At 33.3% G+C, this 22,564-nt stretch overlaps 1 protein-coding gene across 1 annotated transcript in view; it reads right to left on the bottom strand.

Annotated features, from left to right (window-relative positions):
- Window positions 1-627: 627 nt before the first annotated feature.
- Window positions 628-22,564, bottom strand: part of LOC144371530 (uncharacterized) — a 79,204-nt gene continuing 57,267 nt past the window's right edge. The window contains 4 exon segments of the mRNA XM_078033858.1: window positions 628-7,100; window positions 7,187-9,108; window positions 12,060-12,138; window positions 17,204-17,330. Of these exon segments, the coding sequence (XP_077889984.1) occupies window positions 6,574-7,100; window positions 7,187-9,108; window positions 12,060-12,138; window positions 17,204-17,330 (2,655 nt within the window). The 3' untranslated portion in view covers window positions 628-6,573.

Here is a 22,564-nt window from a genome sequence, read left to right as displayed (position 1 = left end):
AGTTTTGCCTAACTCATACTGTTGTTGATCCTACATCACAAAGATTGGGCCCCAGACAAACATCAGTTTTATCAGAGTACTGGATAGAAATGTGGGTTCTCAGGTTGCAGCTCAGCTTTATTATATGAGACTCACAGTGGCTCACAAATCTTAATTTTTATGATCTATTCAGTTGCCTGGTTGGGGCTTACAATCTATGCCCTGATTTGGTCTCTCTTCCAAGAACAATTTTTTTTCTCCACTTTACAAAAAAAAGTTATTCTGACCTCACTAACTTATACCTTAATGACATGAATCCAAAATTGTATAGTTTCAGCCCTGGTGGAGCGACCCTGAGATGCAAGGGCCTGGGTGCATGGATCTCTACTGCTGAGATGTTCACAGAATACTGTTGCAATAACCTTATTAAGACCTTCAACCACAACACCCAGAGCTAAGAGTCAATCCCTGTAAACATTTTAACCTTTACTTCTCTTCCAGAGATTAAAGTGATACCTAATCTCGTGTTTAAAAACTAAAGGGGGCTGGACTCAGTGGAAGAGTGTTCTCATAGCATGCATGAGGCACTGGATTTGATCCTCAGCACCACATAAAATAAAATTAAAAAAAAATACATCCACCTCAAACTAAAAACAATTTTTTAATTGGTTGTTCAAAACATTACAAAGCTCTTGACATATCATACTTCATACATTAGATTCAAGTGGGTTATGAACTCCCCTTTTTACCCCATATACAGATTGCAGAATCACTTCAGTTACACATCCACATTTTTACATAATGCCATATTAGTAACTGCTGTATTCTTCTACCTTTCCTATCCTCTACTATCCCCCCTCCCCTTGCCTCCCATCTTCTCTCTCTACCCCATCTACTGTAATTCATTTCTCTCCTTGTTTTTTCCCATTCCCCTCACAACCTCTTATACGTAATTTTGTATAACAATGAGGGTCTCCTTTCATTTCCTTGAAATTTCCCTTTTTTCTCCCTTTCCCTCCCATCTCATGTCTCTGTTTAATGTTAATCTTTTCCTCCTGCTCTTCCTCCCTGCTCTATTCTTAGTTGCTCTCATTATATCAAAGAAGACATTTGGCATTTGTTTTTTAGAAATTGGCTAGCTTCACTTAGCATTGTCTGCTCTAATGCCATCCATTTCCCTTCACATTCCATGACTTTGTCATTTTTTAGTGCTGTGTAATACTCCATTGTGTATAAATGCCACATTTTTTATCCATTCATCTATTGAAGGGCAGCTGGGTTGGTTCCACAGTATAGCTATTGTGAATTGTGCTGCTATGAACATCAATGTGGCAGTATCCCTGTAGTAAACTCTTTAAGGTCTTCAGGAAATAGTCAGAGTAGGGCAATAGCTGGGTCAAATGGTGGTTCCATTCCCAGCTTTTTCAGGAATCTCCATACTGCTTTCGAAATTGGCCGCACCAATTTATAGTCCCACCAACAATGTACAAGAGTACCCTTTTCCCCACATCCTCACCAACACTTGTTGTTGTTTGACTTTATAATGCCTGCCAATCTTACTGGAGTGAGATGGTATCTTAGGGTGGTTTTGATTTGCATTTTTCTGACTGCTAGAGATGGTGAGCATTTTTTCATGTACTTGTTGACTGATTGTATGTCCTCCTCTGAGAAGTGTCTGTTCAGGTCCTTGACCCATTTGTTGATTGGGTTATTTGTTATCTTATTGTTTAATTTTTTGAGTTCTTTGTATACTCTGGATATTAGGGCTCTATCTGAAGTGTGAGGAGTAAAAATTTGTTCCCAGGATGTAGGCTCCCTATCTACCTCTCTTATTGTTTCTCTTGCTGAGAGAAAACTTTTTAGTTTAAGTAAGTCCCATTTGTTGATTCTTGTTATTGACTCTTGTGCTATGGGTGTTCTATTAAAAAATTTGGAGCCCGACCCCACAATATGTAGATCGGAGCCTCAGGTATGACAAGAAAATAAAAATCTTTCATGATAAAAAAAGTTAAAAGAAATTTCAACCAGAAAACCAGCATTGCAAAGCATCTTGAGCAAAACACTACATGAGGAAGAATTGAAAAACAACAACCAAAACCAACAGTGGGAAATACCTCAATAAAGATAGAGGGTGGGGGGAAAGATAATCATGGAGAAGCAAATTAAATTAAAAAAAAGATAAATAATCAAACATGGCTGGAAGTACAAACCATATATCAATAGAAACTCTAAACGTTAATGGCTTAAACTCTCCAATAAAGTGACATAGGCTGGTCACATGGATTAAAGACACAAATCCAATAATATGCTGCCTCCAGGAGACACATCTGATTGGAAAAGACATACACAGTCTGAAGGTAAAAGATTGGGAAAAAAATATACCACAAACACGCTCCTTGTAAACAAGCAGGGGTGGCCATCCTCATATCAAATAAAATCGACTTCAAGACTAAGTTAATCAAAAAGAATAAAGAAGGACATTATATACTGTTAAAAGGAACCATTCACCAACAAGACAGAACAATTATCATTATTTATGCACCAAATAATGGTGCTGCGACATTCATAAAACAAACTCTCCTCAAGTTCAAGAATCAAATAGACCACAACACAATAATTATGGGTTACTTCAACACACCTCTCTTACCATTGGACAGATCCTCCAAACAAAAGTTGAATAAAGAAACTATAGAACTCAATAAAACAATCAATAACCTAGACTTAACTGACATATATAGAATATATCAACCATCATCAAGTGGATACATGTTTTTCTCAGTAGCACATGGATCCTTCTCAAAAATAGACCATATATTATGCCACAGGGCAACCCTCAGTAAATATAAAGGGGTGAAGCTGATACAATGCATTTTATCTAATCATAATGGAATGAAACTGGAAATCAACGATAAAAGAAAGAAGGAAAAATTATACATCTCATGGAAAATGAACAATATGTTACTGAATGATCAAAGGGTTACAGAAGACATAAAGGAGGAAATCAAAAAATTCTTAGAGATAAATGAAAATACAGACACAACATATCGGAATCTATGGGACACAAGGAAAGCAGTTTTAAGAGGGAAATTTATTGCCTGGAGGTCATTTCTCACAAAAAGAAAAAACCAAAAAATAAATGACCTCATACTTCATCTCAAAGCCCTAGAAAAGGAAGAGCAAAACAACAGCAAATATCAGAAAGCAAGAAATAATTAAGATCAGAGCAGAAATTAATGAAATTGAAACAAAATAAACTACTGAAAAAATTGACAAAACTAAAAGTTGGTTCTTCGAAAAAATAAATAAGATCGACAGACCCTTAGCCATGCTAATGAAGAGAAGAGAGAGAACTCAAATTACTAACATACAGGATGAAAGAGCCAATATCACAACAGATACTACAGAAATACAGAAGATAATTAGGAATTATTTTGAAAACCTATATTCCAATAAAATATAAGATAGTGAAGACATTGATAAATTTTTTAAGTAATATGATTTGCCCAGACTGAGTCAGGAGGATACACACAATTTGAACTGACCAATATCAATGGATGAAATAGAAGAAGCAATCAAAAGACTGCAAACCAAGAAAAGCCCAGGACTGGATGGTATACAGCGGAGTTTTACAAAGCCTTTAAAGAAGAATTAATACCAATACTTTTCAAATTATTTCAGGAAATAGAAAAAGAGGGAGCGCTTTCAAATTCATTCTATGAGGCCAACATCACCCTGATTCTGAAACCAGACAAAGATACCTCAAAGAAAGAAAACTACAGACAAATGTCTCTAATGAACACAAGAATGCAGGTGAAGTCCTCAATGACTCACTATTCATTCTTGGAAAAGAAGACGTGGAAAGACTGCTTATTGAATGGGGTTTCTGCTAAGGAGAATCTTGCCTGTTGTTCAAGTAGGGGCATCTGGCTTGATACTGACAACTGACGCAAGACTGGTAAGTTTTAGAAGGTTGGTAGAACTCTTTGACAGAGTTAGTAGCAACACAATCAGGCCCAAATTAATAATTCTCCTGCCTGCAGGCTTTATGTTTCTTCTTATAATATGCTGTGTGTTTCCTTCTGCTCCTTCTTTTGTTTCTTTCTTCCCTTCCTCACTACTGGGAGACAATCATTGTGCTTAAAGCACTGGGAGAAAAAATAAATTAGAGAAATATCAGTTCTTTTTTCAGCATATATGATCTACCCTGAGCCTCAGCATGGTAATACTTAGAGACCAAAGCTTGTTTTTGGTAAGGGGCTTGCCCATCATGATGATGTTTAGTAATCCTATTCCCTACTTGAAAATAAAAAATGCCTCTAGAATGCCCAATATCCACTTGGTGTAACCATTGCCATGGCTGAGAACTACTTAGCAGTGAGGCACAAAAACTAGGTTCACACCTGCAGTGGAGTTTGCATGGGTGTCTTTGTGCCTTCTTGGAGTCTGCTTTATTTAGCTTCATAAGTTTCTAAGCTTTGCCACATCATTGATATTTGAATGGTTTCTTCCCAGTTTGAGTTTTCTGGTGTTGAGTAAGGCATAATATTTTCTTAAAAGCTTTCCCACCTTCTTTACATTTGTATGGGTTTTTTTCCAGTATGAATTCTCTGGTATTGAGTAAGGCATGATTTTTGAGTCTAAATTACTGAAACTTTCAGGGATTTAGTGCACACCTGTTGTGAGAGAGTAATTGAACAGATGAATCGCTCCATCAACAGAGGTACCATATTAATATTTGGGATTATCATGGAGGTATTTCTGTGACAGTAAAAGTTAGTGGAGGTATCTCTGCTTTATAGTACTATGGTGATCACTAAGTAACTATAGTTAGTACATTTTTTTAAAAAAAAGTTTTTAAATAATGCAATTGTTCAGACTTATGTACAGCAAAAACTGAGTCTGATGACCACAAGACCTGAGCATCTTTGTCTTTTTTTTTTTTTTTTGTACTTGGGATCAAACCAAAGTGCTCTCTACCTCTAAGCCACATCCCAAAATCTTTTTATTTAGGGTTAGGATCTTCCTAAGTTGCTTAGATTCATGTGAAATTGCTGAGGCTGGTTTTGAAACTGTGATTCTCCTTCCTTGAACTCCCCTGCTGCTTGGATGAAAAGTGTGCCCAGCCTTCCAGAATCCTGAGAGGACCTGAAGTACTTCAGTGGAAGAGATTTTCTCATACTTTATTAACTGTTAAAAACATCATTTACTTGGAAGAAGCAATTTGAAGAGCCAAGGATGGGTCCAGGAAAAGATGTAACTTTCTGAGCTTTCACTGTGTGGCTTGGGACAGACTTTTTTCTGAGTGACAGAGCTGTATCCTTGTAAGTATTACTGGAAGGATGGACTCACTAGTTCAAATGCTTTTCATTGACACCATTTTTAACCATTATTATTATTTTTCAACTGTAACAAAATTTTTGATTTAAAAAATTTGCAGGGCTGTGGTTTTCTATTAAGAGAAAAAAGGGCAACTATGTTTTATCAGGTACTGTCTCAGTGTTCTCTAAAACAGATGTCATATATATGCAAGCAGAGCCACACTTTGCTACAAAGACACACAGTGCTTTCCCTGGTCTGTCTAGTAAAAGCTATAGTATGTCTAGAGGTGGGAAAATGTAGTGTGCTTCTTTCTCATTTTTGCAGACTCTCTGGAGGCTCAGGATCCTCAGGGGTCATGGACAGGCCTCTTGATGTCTATTTAGTGTGAGCATTCATACCCACTACATGTGTGGATTTAACCACAACATATGTTGCATTTTACTGTTCAATATCTTTGTTTCTCAGCCACCTGGTTTCAAATTTGTGATCTCTGCATTTGATGTAGAAAGCTAAGATGTTTCATGCAGGACATTTCAAAAGCCAGAATCTGATGCCTGAAGTGTGACAAAACCATCTTTTTATGGACATAAAATCCTGAGTAAAATTTTTTAACTAACTACAAAGCAAAAGACATTGATTTCTGGGTGCAGGGATGCATGCCTTGTATCCAAGCAGTGAATGAGCCTGAAGCAGGATAATCACAAGTTTAAATCCAATCTTAGTAGTAAAAGTGAGACCCTAAGAAACTCAGTGAAATTGTGTCTCTAAATAAATACAAAATAGGGCTGGGATGTGGCTTAGGGGTTGGATGCCCCTGAATTCAATCCTCGGTATACAACCAAAACAAAATTAAATAAATAAAATAAGACATCGACATAGGACCATGCTGTCCAGCTGAGATTATGGGGAATAAATTGATGTGACCATAGACTTCAGGCATAAGATAATTTTATTAATGTGTTGGTTTGGTACAAATAGGCCTGTAAGTCCAGATATAGCTTTTGAAAAAAAAATGATTTGATTTCAATCAATACAGAGAAACTGAGGAAAGGACAATTGAACCTGGAGAGGTCCACAGAAGGAAAGAAGGTGAAGCATCCAATCATGCTTCCTGCCCACTTCCATGGGCTAATGAGTAATGGCCATTTGGGCAAGGGTTGCAATTTTATGGAGTCAATGCTACAGAGCTATTTCTGGGCAATTGTAATTGTTCTTCCCAGTATGAAGTTTCTGGTGACCAATGAGGTTTGATATTACAGGAAATGACTTTTAAGTCTATGGCTTTTCTCGAGTATAAAGTCTCTGGTGTTCAGTCAGGTGTGATTTTCGATTAAAAGCTTTTTCACATGCTTTACATTTATATGGCTTTTCTCCAGTATGAATTTTCTGGTGTCTAGTAAGTTGTGATTTTTGATTAAAGGCTTTGCCACATTCTTCACATTTGTATGGCATTTCTCCAGTATGAAGTCTCTGGTGTTGAGTAAGTTTTGATATTTGATTAAAAGTGTTGCCACATTCTTTACATTTTTATGGCTTTTCTCCTGTATGAAGTCTCTGGTGTTGAGTAAGGGATGATTTTGTATTAAAAGCTTTGCCACATTCATTGCATTTGTATGGCATTTCTCCAGTATGAAGACTCTGGTGTTGAGTAAGTTTTGATTTTTGATTAAAAGTGTTGCCACATTCTTTACATTTGTATGGCTTTTCTCCAGTATGAAGTCTCTGATGTTCAATAAGGTGTGATTTTTTCTTAAAAGCTTTGCCACATTCTTTACATTTGTATGGCTTTTCTCCAGTATGAAGTCTCTGGTGTTCTGTCAGGTGTGATTTTCGATTAAAAGCTTTTTTAACATGCTTTACATTTATATGGCTTTTCTCCAGGATGAATTTTTCTGGTGTCTAGTAAGTTGTGATTTTTGATTAAAAGCTTTGCCACATTCTTCACATTTGTATGGCATTTCTCCAGTATGAAGTCTCTGGTGTTGAGTAAGTTTTGATTTTTGATTAAAAGTGTTGCCACATTCTTTACATTTGTATGGCTTTTCTCCAGTATGAAGTCTCTGGTGTTCAGTAAGGTGTGATTTTTTCTTAAAAGCTTTGCCACATTCTTTACATTTGTATGGCTTTTCTCCAGTATGAAGTCTCTGGTGTTCAGTCAGGTGTGATTTTCGATTAAAAGCTTTTTCACATGCTTTACATTTATATGGCTTTTCTCCAGTATGAATTTTCTGGTGTCTAGTAAGTTGTAATTTTTGATTAAAGGCTTTGCCACATTCTTCACATTTGTATGGCATTTCTCCAGTATGAAGTCTCTGGTGTTGAGTAAGTTTTGATTTTTGATTAAAAGTGTTGCCACATTCTTTACATTTGTATGGCTTTTCTCCAGTATGAAGTCTCTGATGTTCAGTAAGGTGTGATTTTTTATTAAAAGCTTTGCCACATGATTTACATTTGTATGGCTTTTCTCCAGTATGAAGTCTCTGGTGTTCAGTCAGGTGTGATTTTCGATTAAAAGCTTTTTCACATGCTTTACATTTATATGGCTTTTCTTCAGGATGAATTTTCTGGTGTCTAGTAAGTTGTGATTTTTGGTTAAAAGCTTTGCCACATGCTTTACATTTATATGGCTTTTCTCCAGGATGAATTTTCTGGTGTCTAGTAAGTTGTGATTTTTGGTTAAAAGCTTTGCCACATTCTTCACATTTGTATGGCTTTTCTCCAGTATGAAGTCTCTGGTGTTCAGTCAGGTGTGATTTTCGATTAAAAGCTTTTTCACATGATTTACATTTGTATGGCTTTTCTCCAGTATGAATTTTCTGGTGTCGAATAAGGTTTGATTTTGTATTAAAAGATTTGCCACATTCTTTGCATTTGTATGGCTTTTCTCCAGTATGAATTTTCTGGTGTCCAGTAAGGTGTGATTTTTTATTAAAAGCTTTGCCACATTCTTTACATTTGTATGGCATTTCTCCAGTATGAAGTCTCTGGTGTTGAGTAAGTTTTGATTTTTTATTAAAAGTGTTGCTACATTCTTTACATTTGTATGGCTTTTCTCCAGTATGAATTTTTTGGTGTTGAGTAAGGCAATATTTTTGATTAAAAGCTTTGCCACATTCTTTACATCTGTCTGGCTTTTTTCCGATATGAAGTCGTTGGTGTTCAGTAAGGTGTGATTTTCGATTAAAAGCTCTGCCACATTCTTTATATTTGTTTGGCTTTTCTCCAGTATGAAGTCTCTGGTGTCTAGTAAGGTGTGAACTTTGATAAAAAGCTTTGCCACATTCTTCACATTTGTATAGCTTTTCTCCTGTATGAAGTTTCTGGTGTTCAGTAAGGTGTGATTTTTGATTAAAAGCATTGACACTTTTTTTACATTTCCAGATTTTCTCTCCAGTATGATTACTATAGTGTTTAAAGAGGTTTGACCAACACTTAAAGACATTTTCACATTTCTTTAATTTGTAAGGTTTATCTCCTTTGTAAAACCTATTGTTTTTAGTAACAAATAGAATTTGATTAAAATATTTTTTACATTCTTTACTTATGGAGGATTTATCACTGCTCTGATAAAGAATTGAGGAATTTTTAAATGATTTTACATATTTTTTTAACTTGTAGAGCTTCCCACCAATATTAATTTTCTGGAGTTCAGGAATTCTTCTAGTTTTATTAAAAATGCTTTCACATACCTTATATCTGTAATTTGTCTCTTGATTATAAAAGCTTGAATAAATAAATTTTGGGTATGGATTAAAAAAATTTACACTTTTCTCATTGTAAAGCTCTTTTAAACCATGATATGGGTGATTTCTAGAATTAAAAAAAAAAGAAAATTTTAATTACTTTCACAGAATTTACATTGTTTTACACCAAATCTATTATATTGCTAATTACCTAGGGTAGAGACTGTCTATAGGTCCTAAAAGATTTATCGTAAACATAGGTCTTTCTGAGTATCTACGTCTACTTTTAAATTAAGCAATATTAGGTAAGTACAAATACTCTCACATTCATTATAATTTCATGCATTGCCACAAGGAGAAACTGTTCATTTCATCATTTTTGTAAAGTAACAGTCAGACAAACTAATAAAACTCAGAATTTTTTTTTTCTTCTTCTTCTCCTTCTTTTTCTTCTATCCTGTCTAAAGAAATATTTGTGGATATTTACTCAATAGTGCATTTTTAATTATTCCAGTGACTAAAAAGCATGAAATAGACTCCATAGGAAATGTTTCATTTTCTAGAGGAAGGGTATAATTACAAAATGCTGTGCAAATATATTTAAAAGCACACACAGGTCCTCAAATTGTACTGCCATATGTGTTGTTGTCTCTCTCCAGCTTAGCCAATGCCCCACATCCCTAGAGTTCCACCTTGCCTCCAACACACTATTGTCTAGTTTTAATTTGCTGGCAATCCTGCAGGCACTGGGACATAATCATGGCCCTGATGTGCCAGAGCATTCTTCATTAAGCCAAAGAGCAAACTCCATGTGAGCTGAGCTGCTCAACTTTCCAACAAAAATATCTATCATTGAGGGTGTTTTTAAAATTCTTTCTATGTAACTAGCTTACTGAAATTAATTAGAGAATACTTTTGATTTGTTGAAAACATATTCCTTGAGATGCACAGATAAGTAGTGCTTGGCCTCAGAAAAATCTAATGGCAACAGGATTTAGTTCATTAGGGACATGTATAGGATCCAGAAAGTCTCTGTTTCTCACACTTGGAATGCTTTTTCCATTCCACCCCAAACCACAAAGTCCAAAGATCTTTTGGAATATTCACTTGGAGTCTTGTCAAAATCCCTGTTAATATAAAAGATGAAGCAGTGCATGTCAGATGGAGCTGCTGAAAGATATCTATAAACTGCATGAAATTTTTTTAAAAAGCATGGAAGCCTTTAGGGAAAAAAATCTGGTATCTGAGAACTCACAGTTGAAATCCAGCTGGTTTAAGACTATCCAGTACATGTTATGTACTACCTAGTTTTGTCTAAATTCAGCATGGCATTGGAAATGGTATCATCCATTGGAGCCACATAGCATCACAGAGATGGTGAGACATGTCAGAACGCGAATCAACCTGTCTCAAGAAATACTCTTCCTTTTGAAATCTTATTCCTACTTTGATGCACACTTCCTTAAATAAAGAACCGGAAAAATTATCTAGAAATTATTTTTCAGAACTTATGTGGTCTAGGGAATCTATAAGATGTTTTACCTCTTTTAACATAAGTTCTTGCCTGGTCTTATATTCCTTTACTAATTATTTCAGATATATATTTTTTCAGATGGCTCATAACCTTCTAAAAAAGAAATTTCTCAGGTGGGATGCTTGATGTCCCATGACATGGAGTTATTATGCTAACTTATGAGCCATAAATATATTGGTAACTACACAAAGACTGCTTCAAGTTGAATTAAAATTATAAATAATTATTTACAAGCACCTTTGACTCAAATCAAGTTTCATGGAGAAGGGTCTACAAAAGTGGGCTTCTGCAATGATAGACAGAATCATGAAATGACAAAGAAATTATAGATCTTTTTTTTTCTTACAGAGGTTAAGTTTCATAGTAAGCCATTTCTCATTCAAAGGTGGTCTTACCTCACCACTGTGGCTGCTTTACTTTTCTCAAAGAGTTTTACAATTATTAGCTTATGCCCTTCATTGTTCTTCATTTGCCCCACACCGGCCCTAGTACTTCTGTCCCAGGCATGTTTTCTACCTCTTAGCACGAGCCCAGAAAAGTGTCAGAAGTCTTCCACAATTCCCACAAGACCCTCATCTCTGCTTTTGGGGTGTGATGCATTCCTGCAAGCCATTTGGGCTGTGGGTTTTCTGGGAGACTGTGCTAGAAGTTCCTGAGACTTTCCTGTGTTTCGATTGTCATACATGATAGATGAGCTGTATGCTTATTTGATGTGTTTTAGAAAGATTAAACTGTTTATCTTCTTCTTCTCTTTTGCTTAACTATTATTGCATTTAAACACAATACCTACCAAACTTTCCCTGTAAGCACATTTAATTACTGAATTGTTCTTTTCAACAGAAATATCTTAGTAAGACTTGTTTCAGCATTTCCTTAATCAGCATGTATTTCTTTTAAGTAGAAATACTATGCATGTGTTTAAATTAGACAATCTGTCTATACTGTGTAGAAAATCTTTTTATTACTTTATAAGAAAGACAGATTAGAATGCTGCAACTTTAAAATAATGATCTGTACACTTTTCTCTATCCTGCGCTTATGTCAAGATTATTAAAAGTTTTTAAAACATAACTGACTATAAGCATTTTATAACTTTTTGAGTTTTTTTAATTAAAATGCCTATTTCTATTCTAATCTTATTTCTAAAGCTGAGCAAACTGGTTGTCTTTATTTTTCTAAAGGTATTTTTAAGATACAGCTTCATAATGCCCTGTAAACATTGTGTAAATGTAATTTGATACATGTTTTTGCAATTTAAAATATTGTGTATTGCAAGTGGTTTTACAAAAAATACTGAGTAGTAAAAATTTTACAATTACAATAATGTAATTTAAAGTTTTAACCAAAGAAAACTGAATGGCACTAGTTGAGTAGTCAGTCTTCTGAGATGTTTGTAATAATATAACCTGATGAACTTGTAATTTTCTGAATAAATAATTTTCATGTATTTTTTCCATTCATTAAGACAAATTTTATGAACTTCCCTCTCTTTCAATTTCAATTTCTTGTTTAAAACCAAGTATTAACTGTCCTGCTTTCCATACCTTTGCTTTTTCAAGTTTTGCAAAAAATATTGTATTTCTTGCTCTCCTGAAAATTCTTGGTTTTGATTAGAAGACATACCTAAAAAATAACAGGAAGTTATTTCACTTACTATGGTGAATAACTCTGCAATTATATAAAACTTTATCAAAGTGAGACGAAATAGCCACAGAACAGTATGATTCAAGGATATTATTACTCAAGAAACATATAGAATTTACTACAACATGATGACAAAAGCCTTGAGAACTTTGAAAATTATCTTAAGAAATTATAGCACCACAGATGAGGACAAAATGCAAACTGACTAATATTACTACAACAATGTCAAATCATAGCCCTTCACTTCAACATATTCAGACTCCACCTGTGACTCAAATATTTCAGGAAATGAATATCTCTTATTTTTTTATTTATATTTTATCTTTGGGGGGATTATTTCATAAGAGAACACAGGGGTATTCTATCACCAAACTAGATCCACAGGCATTTCTATGTTTCTATATCTATTTCTATATTTCTATATCTATATACTTTTTTAAAGACAGTTTATCAAAAAGATGCTAAAAATTATTTTAAACTGGCATTCCACTGTCTCAGCTTTCCAGTTATATGGAATTAAATTTATATATCATTGCACATCACCTTTTTTGTTTACTTTGTAACTTCCAAATATTTTCCAAAATGACTATAATGATCTAGTTGAACAGATTTTAAATAGAAAAATCCCAATGAAAATAATAGCTCACACAATAAAAAGTATAATCAACTCAAGCAAACAATGTAATACTAGTAATTGAGATTTCAAAAATTGATGTTGTTAATTATCTAACTAATGCCAGAAATCCACCTGAAATGTATTTAATAAACTATCAATGTAGAAAATTTAAAAAAATAGAAAAAATAGCAACATAAAAGTTAGAAATTATATACTAAAATATTTTTTAAAAACAATGTCTCAGGCTGGGACACAGCTCACATGTTTGAATTCTTGCCCCACATGCAAAAGAATATGCTTAGTCCCCAGCAGCGCACGCTGTAACTTCAATCATATTTTTTTATATATATAAAGAAATCACAGGAAAAAATTCAACAGCATAAAAAGAAACACAGTAATAGTAGGATACATCAATCTCCAGTTGATGCAAATTAAAAAAATATATATCACTTCATTAGTACCCAGAAAATAGAAAATCTTCAAAAAGCATTAAAAAATAATTAGGTTTAAAGAGACAATCTTCTTTATAGTGTATGGAATATTGTTCCAAAGAGATCGGGTTAAAAATACAAAACAAATGTTAAATATATTAAAATATTGAAGTTGCTTTATAACATAAAATAATAAGTTGGAAAGCAAAAGTGAAAGTGATATTCAAAATTTATGAATAGGAGTTTAAAGCCAAATTCAGCAATTAAGCAAGGCCCTAAGCAACTTACCTAGGCACTGTCACAAAATAAAATATAAAAACAGCTGCCAGCTGGGCACAGTAATATACAACTGTAATTCAAGCAGCTTGGGAGACTGAAACAGCAGGATTGTGTTCAAAGCCAGCCTCATAAACAGCAATGTGCTAAGCAAATGAAGGAGACCATGATTCTATTTAAAATTTAAAAATTGGGCTTGAGATGTAGCTCAATGGACAAGTGCCCCTGAGGTCAATTCCCAGTACCCTTCCCCAAAAAGAGCTATTGATGTGGCTCAGTGGTTAAGTACCTATTTTAAAAAGAAGTGCAAGTAGCACCCAAAAAAATCTAAGAAGACTATGTAATACCAAACAATCAATATTATTTTGTGTAATCCAAATAAGTTATTTGAACAATTCTTTGGAATATTCTTGGTACATCAATAACTACACATAATAAAAAAATTAAAAGTACTTCCTGATATAAAATAATAAAAGCTACAATATTCAATGGAATGAAGTTAAGTGAGAAAGCAATGAGTAATAAAATTGAAAGTATATCAATTAGCCCTCAACTTGATGGTCAAAATATATTTACAGACCTATTCTCATTAAACAACATTCAAAAGAGAAAAATGTGGCAACTTAATCAAATATCATTTCAAATGACTATATGAAGGCAATTTGGAATGAAAAAGTTAGAAATCTTTTCAAATATAATAAATTATATAATATCTACAATGATCAACATTCAGGAGAGTATGTTAAGTAAAATAATAATTCACCTCCCCCCCCAAAAAAATAAAATAAAAAATAAAATAAAACAAATACCAGGTAATTCAACTTCTGAGAGATATCTGCTGTAGCCAAATATACAGACCAAAAGGAATGGCATTAGGGATGAAAAAGTAAGACAAAGGAGCACTTGTTTGAAGAAAAAATGTGATACAAATTTTCTAGAAAAAAAAAGTTACAAAAAAATTGAATGAACAGAACTGACCAGTAAATTTAAAATATATGAGACAATAAGTTCAGAAAAGATATACAGTTTTGACCACAATTACAAATTTGACAAATATATAAAAAATAAAATAATTGTAAAATCTTCATGGTACCTTTAAAAAGCTCAAGTCTTACTCCTAGACAAAAGAACAGATGCATATATGGAGAGATGATGAATATACCATTAATTCTAGCTAGTTGGAAGGCTGAAACATGGAAATACAATTCCAACTTTAGCCACTTAGCAAGAGTCTATTTTAAACTAAAAGTCAAAAGGGGTGATGATGTAGCTCAATATTATAAGAACCTCTGAGTTCAATCTGCTGTTTGTGTGTGTGTGTGTGTGTGTGTGTGTGTGTGTATAAACAAAATTTAGATACATTACATGATTAAGCACAAAAGCAGAGTAAATAATCAAAGCACTATATACAATTATATATAAAACAGAGGAAATATTTATACATGTAAGTAAAAGCATAGAAAACTTGATTGAGAATTAGCAGATGGGTCACGTGCAGTTTAATTTTACCTAATGTTGTCCTAAAGTGACAAGTCATAATAATTTCTATTTAATTATTACATATAGATATAAAAACAAAAACAGTATCACTAATGTGATAAAACATAATGAACACTAAAGCTCTCTAAAGAGTGAGATTCAAGAAAGATACAAGAATTAGAGAAATGTTGCCTACAATAATATGAATAATTGTATTATAATAGAAATCTTTCCTTTAATTTTTTGTAGCTATAGATGGATAGAATGCATTTATTTTATTCATTTATTTTTAGGTAGTGCTAAAGATGTGTGAGGCAAGCCTTCTGCCACTAAACTACAGCCCTAGCCCTGAAAATTCTTCTTTGAACCACATTGATCAGCTATACTTACATAACCACTAGGAGCAGGTATTGTGAAATACTGCTATTCATTACATGGCAGAAAAACTTCACAGAATATTCAATATAAGCATTCATATAAAGTTCTGATGAGAAAAATTTGAATAAATAAATATTTAAATTATATTAAAGACACTCTCCTGTAATATTAATATCTTACAATGGTTTAACCTAGAGATATTTGGAAATGAGCAGATTTTCTAGGGACCCCCCAAATGCAAATAAATGCCAGGTTATGCATATCCTCACAGTCATTGTGGAATAATTTGTAGGGATTCTGACTGTGGAAATATGCAGAGAAGCATTCCTCTGGTGAGAAAACTCCCAAGGGTAACAGTACTTTGTTTCCCTGCCTTAGAATTCCCTGCAATTTTCCCTAGGAACTAGTCAAGTAATTAAATACATGTGCAATGTCAAGCTGCTATGGCAGTGCCATGCTTGAAAAGGTTCTGCACTAGAATGTTATCAGCCTCAAACATAATCTCTGGCACACAACTTCTTGGAATAAAGAAACTCTGTTTTTTACAAGCACAATGTTTCACTGAGCCTAAACCTGTCCACAAAACAGTAAGTTTATAAAATGGACTTTCTTGAGAGCTACACAAAACTCCCAACACTGCACTTTGCAACTTAGTATATAACTGAGAAATAAGCTGCATAATGTTGCTAAGTTTGTAACTTGCCTAGTAATAAAATAAACAGTATGTACTAGTGATGCCAATGACCTAAATTAACCTGTTGATATAAATAAAGCTTGGCAGTTTGGCCTCTCTGTACTATGTCACATTTCCTGTCTCTTGTCTGTGTCTTCTTTTGATTTTCTTTTTTTAAAAAGAGACAGGGAGAGGGAGAGAGGGAGAGGGAGAGAAAGGGAGAGATGGAGAGAGGGAGAGAGGGAGAGAGGGAGAGAGGTAGAGAGGGAGAGAGGGGAGGAGAGGGAGAGGGAGAAGGAGAGGGAGAGGGAGAGGGAGAGAATTTTAATATTTTTTTTCCGGCAGACACAACATCTTTGTTGTATGTGGTGCTGAGGATCGAACCCAGGCTGCAGGAAATCATGCTACCACTTAAGCCACATCCCCAGCCCCTCTTCTTTTGATTTTCCTACAATATGTTAATTTAAATGTAGGGAGATCACTGAAGAACAAGAAGGAGCAAAGGAGCTTAAATAATTGATATGCATGGTAAATGGAGAGAATGAAATGCTCTTTAATGATTGCAACTGAAACAAACCTAGGCTTGAAAAAATATTTTCTGTCAGATTTTAGCTTATCAATTAACATTTTTAAATGTGAATTCCTCTTTAATTTTGGACCTTTTATCTGTAATCTTTGCTTCATTGATTTCTACCCAATTTGATATGTCTACTGTCACTTTTCTCTTCAAATCCCAAGGTTATTTCATTGGAGATCAAATGGTGACCAAAGATTACATAGAGACATCAATATTTTTTGATGTAATATGTCACGTTTTGTTATTTTCTTGGAAACTAAAGAAGTCTTTTTAATGTTACCCTTATTAGGAATAAAAAGAAAGAGAAAATATCCTATAAGAGTCTACAAAATTATTTTCTTAAACATTTTTTTCTAGACAAAAACTCTAAAATACTTTGAAACCATTTTCATTCTCTACATTGTGAGCACTACTTAGAAAAGATAAGTTAAACATAAAAAGAAAAAAAAATCTTTAATATTTCCTTTTCTACATAAACAAATTCCCAATCTTTGTACTAAAAACAAGAAACAAACTTTTTAATGCAGAATAAAATCTATCATAAGATACTGTATAAAGTTAGAAAAATAAATATTGGTTTTGAATTAAAAATTCTGAATGAAATTTAGGCTTACCAATAAAGAGTAGGTTTTTATAGATCTCTAACATCACATCTCCATATAAAGTCTGCTGAGAAGAGTCCAGGAATTTCCATTCCTCTTCAGAAAATTCAATGACCACATCACTTAATGTCAATGGTTCCTGAAATAAAAATGAAGAAATACATAATACATAAATCATAAGATTAATGACATAGTATTTAATTTCATACAAATTTTAATGAGAGTTAAAAGAGGTGGGTTTCACAAATGGTAGTGATATCAACCATTCAATAAGATACGTTTTTTTGTGGTGCCTGGGATGGATCCCAAGGTCTTTTGCATGAAAGGCAAGCACTCTACCAACTGAGCTATATCCTCAGCCTCAATAATTTAATTTAAGAATTAAAATTGGTGGATAATTTTGTTATAATAAAACCCAGGGAGCAGCACATGTAAAGAAAATCAATGAAGCAAAAAAAGTGGAAAAAAATCCAACAAAATTCCAAAGGATAAATAATAGTTGCAATTAGTTATTGAATATTCAAAAGAAGCACAATGAAACAAATCAATGATACTTGAAATATGCATAGCAAAATTGTAAGTAATAACTATACTCATATGACAGTGGTCACCTTAGTGTATAGAAGACATAAGAGATCACTAAAGACACACCAAAACTTTCAACAGTCCACATAATTATTTGAATGTTTATCACCAAAGTTGTCTATCTTCTCATTATTTAAATATAACATAAATCTATACTGTATTTAAAAGAATTACTTTTACAAAATCACAACTCACTTCTAATACAAAAGAATAAAATTTTTAACTATCAAACTATTACAAAACACTTAGGTACTTGGGTGAAATTGAATCACATGGCACAAAGTTATAACAAAATATAAAAATAAAAAAGCAAATTAAGTGAATAGACTGTTACTCTCTCAGTTCATAAGGAAACAGACATATCAGGTTTACCATTCCCAGATTTGTAAAACCACTCTCACTGTGAAACTCTATCCTCACTTGGCTCATTTCAAAGTAGAAAGTGAGAGAATAATAAGCAGTTAAGAAAAAAATTCTGAACGGTTCTTGTACCCTAAATGCCTCTCTGACAGCTTGGAAATACTCCTTTTACCAGGGTCTCAATTATCACTAGTGAACAAACACATACATGAAGTTAGTTTAACATTCTGATCTGTGATGTCTTTTTTCTGAAACAGCATGTTTTTTTTTTTGTTGTTTTGTTTTGTTTTTTTTAATTTAGAGATTTAATCCAGGGGCACTCTACCCCTGAAATGCATTTCAAGAAGTTTTGTTTTTTTTTATTGTGATAAATGGGCTTACAATGTTGCTTAGGGTCTCTGAATTACTGAGTCTTGAATCATATTTACTTTCTTACTACCTTATCTTTCCACATCACTATAATTACAGGTTTGTGCCACCGTTCCTGACTCTGCAACCACTTTTGATACCAAATGTGTAAATTTGCTCAACAACCAATATTTCAACAACTAGTTGTCCAATAATTCAGTTCTGATACCATCTAGTACAGATCCCAAAAGTTTGGTGTTCGCTCCTATCAAATTTTACTAAATGAAGTGCCAGTTTCAAGCCCCAGAATAGAACGATATTCATATTTATAATCAATTTCCTATAAATTAGGGGACTCTACATTTACTCACTCAAGTAATTTATTCTGATAAAAAATAACACAGTTATGTATACCAGCTTGAGATAAATTATATAAATATGGAAGTTGACAATTGAAACCTTGCATAGAATATAAAAAAAGTCAGAGAAAAATGGGACACTATATAGGCCATTTTAAGAAATAAGTGGTTGAAGATATTACCTCCAATTTTTATGTAGTGCCATAGAAGAGCCCTTTCCCAATGTGATTTAGAAGATCCTAACTATTTTAAATATGCTGATTCAGATACTCATTCTGAATATTCCCATTGTTTTACATAAAATAATATTTAATTGAACACTTTTACATTCAGTGGTAAGAACAAAATATTTGTTTAAAAAAAAACAGGTTGGTATTCTTTAGATAATTTCCTTTATATGAAACCCTTAGAATACTGAGCCATCTCATGGCAGCCCAAACCAACATACACAGAATTTTCTTAAAACTCCTAAGTATTCATTGGCTTCAGGGAAAAGGATACTTCATTTGGAATTTTGATTTTTTTTTGGTACAGGGGTGTTCTACAACTAAGATATATTCTAGGCCTTTTATTTTTATTTTTTGAGATAGTCTCTCACTAAGTTGCTACACTAAGCTTCAGCTTTGATCTTTCTTCTTCAACCTCCAGGTTGTTGTGATTTCTGGCATGTTACAATATGCCCAGAAAAATATGAATGCTCTAACTTTCTTTGGTCCATTTTCATTTCACCTTATTTATTTGCTATTTCTTCTAAAAAGAAAAACTTGACAGCCTAAGATTTTGGATGCATCCATATCTTATATTTGATGAATTTGAAGTATTGCAAAGTAGATTTAAAAAAACAAAAGCTACTTATTACCTATCTCTTAATTTTTTTCCAATCTGACATTCTAGAAATAGCTCCACAGCAAAGAAAATTATAGCCACAGATACAACTAAGATCTTACTTAACCTTCAATGATGTTCTTTTTCAGGCTCAAAAAATTACCTTAGTTTGAGTATAATTTTATTTGAAATTTGCCTGTATATTTTCTCTTTGGCAACTTTTCTTAATCTTTCAAATATTAGTGATAAATTGCATTTTATAGGTAATAAAAATATTAGACTAAGTGAGACATGCTAAATCCACCATCCTATTTATTTAAATATTTAGTTACCACCCCAAACTTGAGGTATTACATTATGTCTTCCAATTAGCATATACTGAGTTTTTCCTTGAAGACGTGTGCACAAAAACACTAGGATGTTGTTTTTTCTAAATTCTTGCTACAGCTTATTCTCATTTCAAATTCTGGCCCCTTATACTCAATCTTCCCTGCATGAGAAAGAAAAAGGAGGATAAAAATCAAATTTTCCTTTCTTTTCAGTTACAGAATCAATAGATCTGTAGATCTGAGCAGTAATGTGTTTCTGGGGAGCTGAACCTAACATTTGGGGAAAATAATATTAATATTCCAATATCTGAAGTATTTAGATGAAACCTATAAAGGATATTCCTGTAATCTCTAGAGTATCTAGAGTATCCAGCTAGTCCAACAAGGTGTTCCATTCTCTGACCAAAAGCTGCTCTGTAGGAAGAGAGGATTACACACAGGTTAGCATTCTCTAGGAAATTCAACAAACATGGAACCTGATGAGACCTTGAGTCAGCTTCATGTAATTTTTACCCCAGAGCCACTCAAAGACAAGGCAGATACTGAAGAGACATCATATTCTAAACTTTCTTAAGGGAGACCTAAACTTGCTGTCTATGCTTACGAAAGACAAATAAACAAAAGTTTAAAGATTTTTTTTTATTTTAATATCAAGGATTAAATTCAGCAGTGCCTACACACTGAGAAACATTCACCTCTCCTTTATATTTTTTATTCTCAATATATTAATTCTCTCACTTCAGCCTATTAAAATGTTGAGATTATGAACTTGCATCTTCACACCTGACATTAGGTACAAATACTTTTTAAAGAGTTTCAAGTTATAACCACACGTTCCTCTCATGTAAAAGTACAACCACACAAATGCACACACACACACACACACACACACACACACACTCACTTTTTAAAATTCCATACAAAGCTAAGAGAAAAGATGAATTAAAACTCTGTGTAATTTGAAATGTTCCAGGGAACAATACTTCATAATATACAGCAGAGAAAATATGGCATTTAGGAAAATCATGCTTGCCTACATTGGAAGATGCATTTAAAAAAGTGGGTGCCCCCTGATAAAAAAAGAGAAAATGAAAACTCCTTGGACCACAACTCCTCTCAAATATGAATTATTTATATGAGTCAAAATTCTCATGTCCTGATCCTGTATTTAACAACCACTCTGAAGGGGTGTAGGTAAGAAAGTACAGAGCTGGTTTCAGGCCAGACAGAGGTCACCATACAGAGGACAAAAAGTAGAATCCTGACTGTCAACCCCATGGGACAGACATGGCAGTATATTGAGCTCTATCAAATTTAGACTAGGGTTAAAATATTACAAAGGTGACCTCAGGAAAGTGCAGTTCTCACAATTAGTTTTGAATACTTTTACTCAGCCCATTTGTTTTTATTTTATAATGCCCAGCCCTGAAGACTTCTTATTTTTAAATACTCTAGACCCTGAAAGTCAGAAGGAAAGGGTCCATTACAGAGCCATTCATGCATCCAAAAACCTGGAGGTGTATCAAGAGATTTGCCTGAGACAGAGATAAATTGTTTCCCAGATTTTGAAGCCTTACCTCTATTCTTTGTTTTTCCCTCTGATTCAATAATTATCACCTCAATGATTTTTATTTTATAATTTTTACCTGAATAGAAAAAATACCATGCTTGGACCCCTATGCCTCTGAGTGCAAGGTGAATAATTTCAATTCAGGCTGTAGGACCCAAAAATAACAAAATGTTAATTATACTCCTTCTCAGACAGAGCTTTCTATGTGCAAGAATACCTGGCCATAAAAGGGGACATAAGTATTTAATGTTGAATATAATTTTATATCAATTATCAATGACAGTAATACCAATGACTGATTCACAAATGCAAATAATAGAGCGAGAATTACTTTACATTTTTGGATTTCATAACCTTCATACTCTGGCTAAATAAGGCTTTTTGTTTGTTTGTTTTTGTTCCAGAGATAGACCCCAGGGATGCATTACTGAGGAACATCTCCAGTTGTTTTCAAAATTTATTTATTTATTTATTTTTTTTGCCAGAATCTCACTAAGTGTTTGAGGCTGTCCTTAAGCTTATGATTAACTTTCTTTAGTATCCTGATGCACCAGCATTACAGGTAATCAACAACATGCCCAGCTCATGTTCAGAAATTTTGAAGCAACTAGATTTTATAAAAAGTAGACAATCTTCTACAGCATCATAGTTGGAAGAAATAAAATGATAAATATACGTGTAACTGAACTTTTAGGGTTTGTAAGGAAAACAAAAAAAATAAATAATTATAAGAATGTATAAATAAATTCCTATAAATTCTTAGAACCTATAGGTTATTACAAATAATTGGTACTTTATAATAATTTAAGTTATAAAATAATTAAACATTACATTATATAATAAAATCATGATTATAATTTCCAAGTAATTTTTTATATTTTAACCCAAATATTCATAATTTTATCATTCCAATATAGAAACAATGAAAATTGTTTGCTAACTTCATGTATTTTTCATTAATTTTTTCAAATCTCACACTTCTTTCCACTTCTAATAC

The sequence above is a fragment of the Ictidomys tridecemlineatus genome, chromosome 16 (assembly GCF_052094955.1).
Source record: "Ictidomys tridecemlineatus isolate mIctTri1 chromosome 16, mIctTri1.hap1, whole genome shotgun sequence".
Lineage (NCBI taxonomy): Eukaryota > Metazoa > Chordata > Mammalia > Rodentia > Sciuridae > Ictidomys > Ictidomys tridecemlineatus.
Note: the sequence above shows the minus strand (reverse complement) of the source record. Positions and strands in the feature narration are given on the sequence as shown.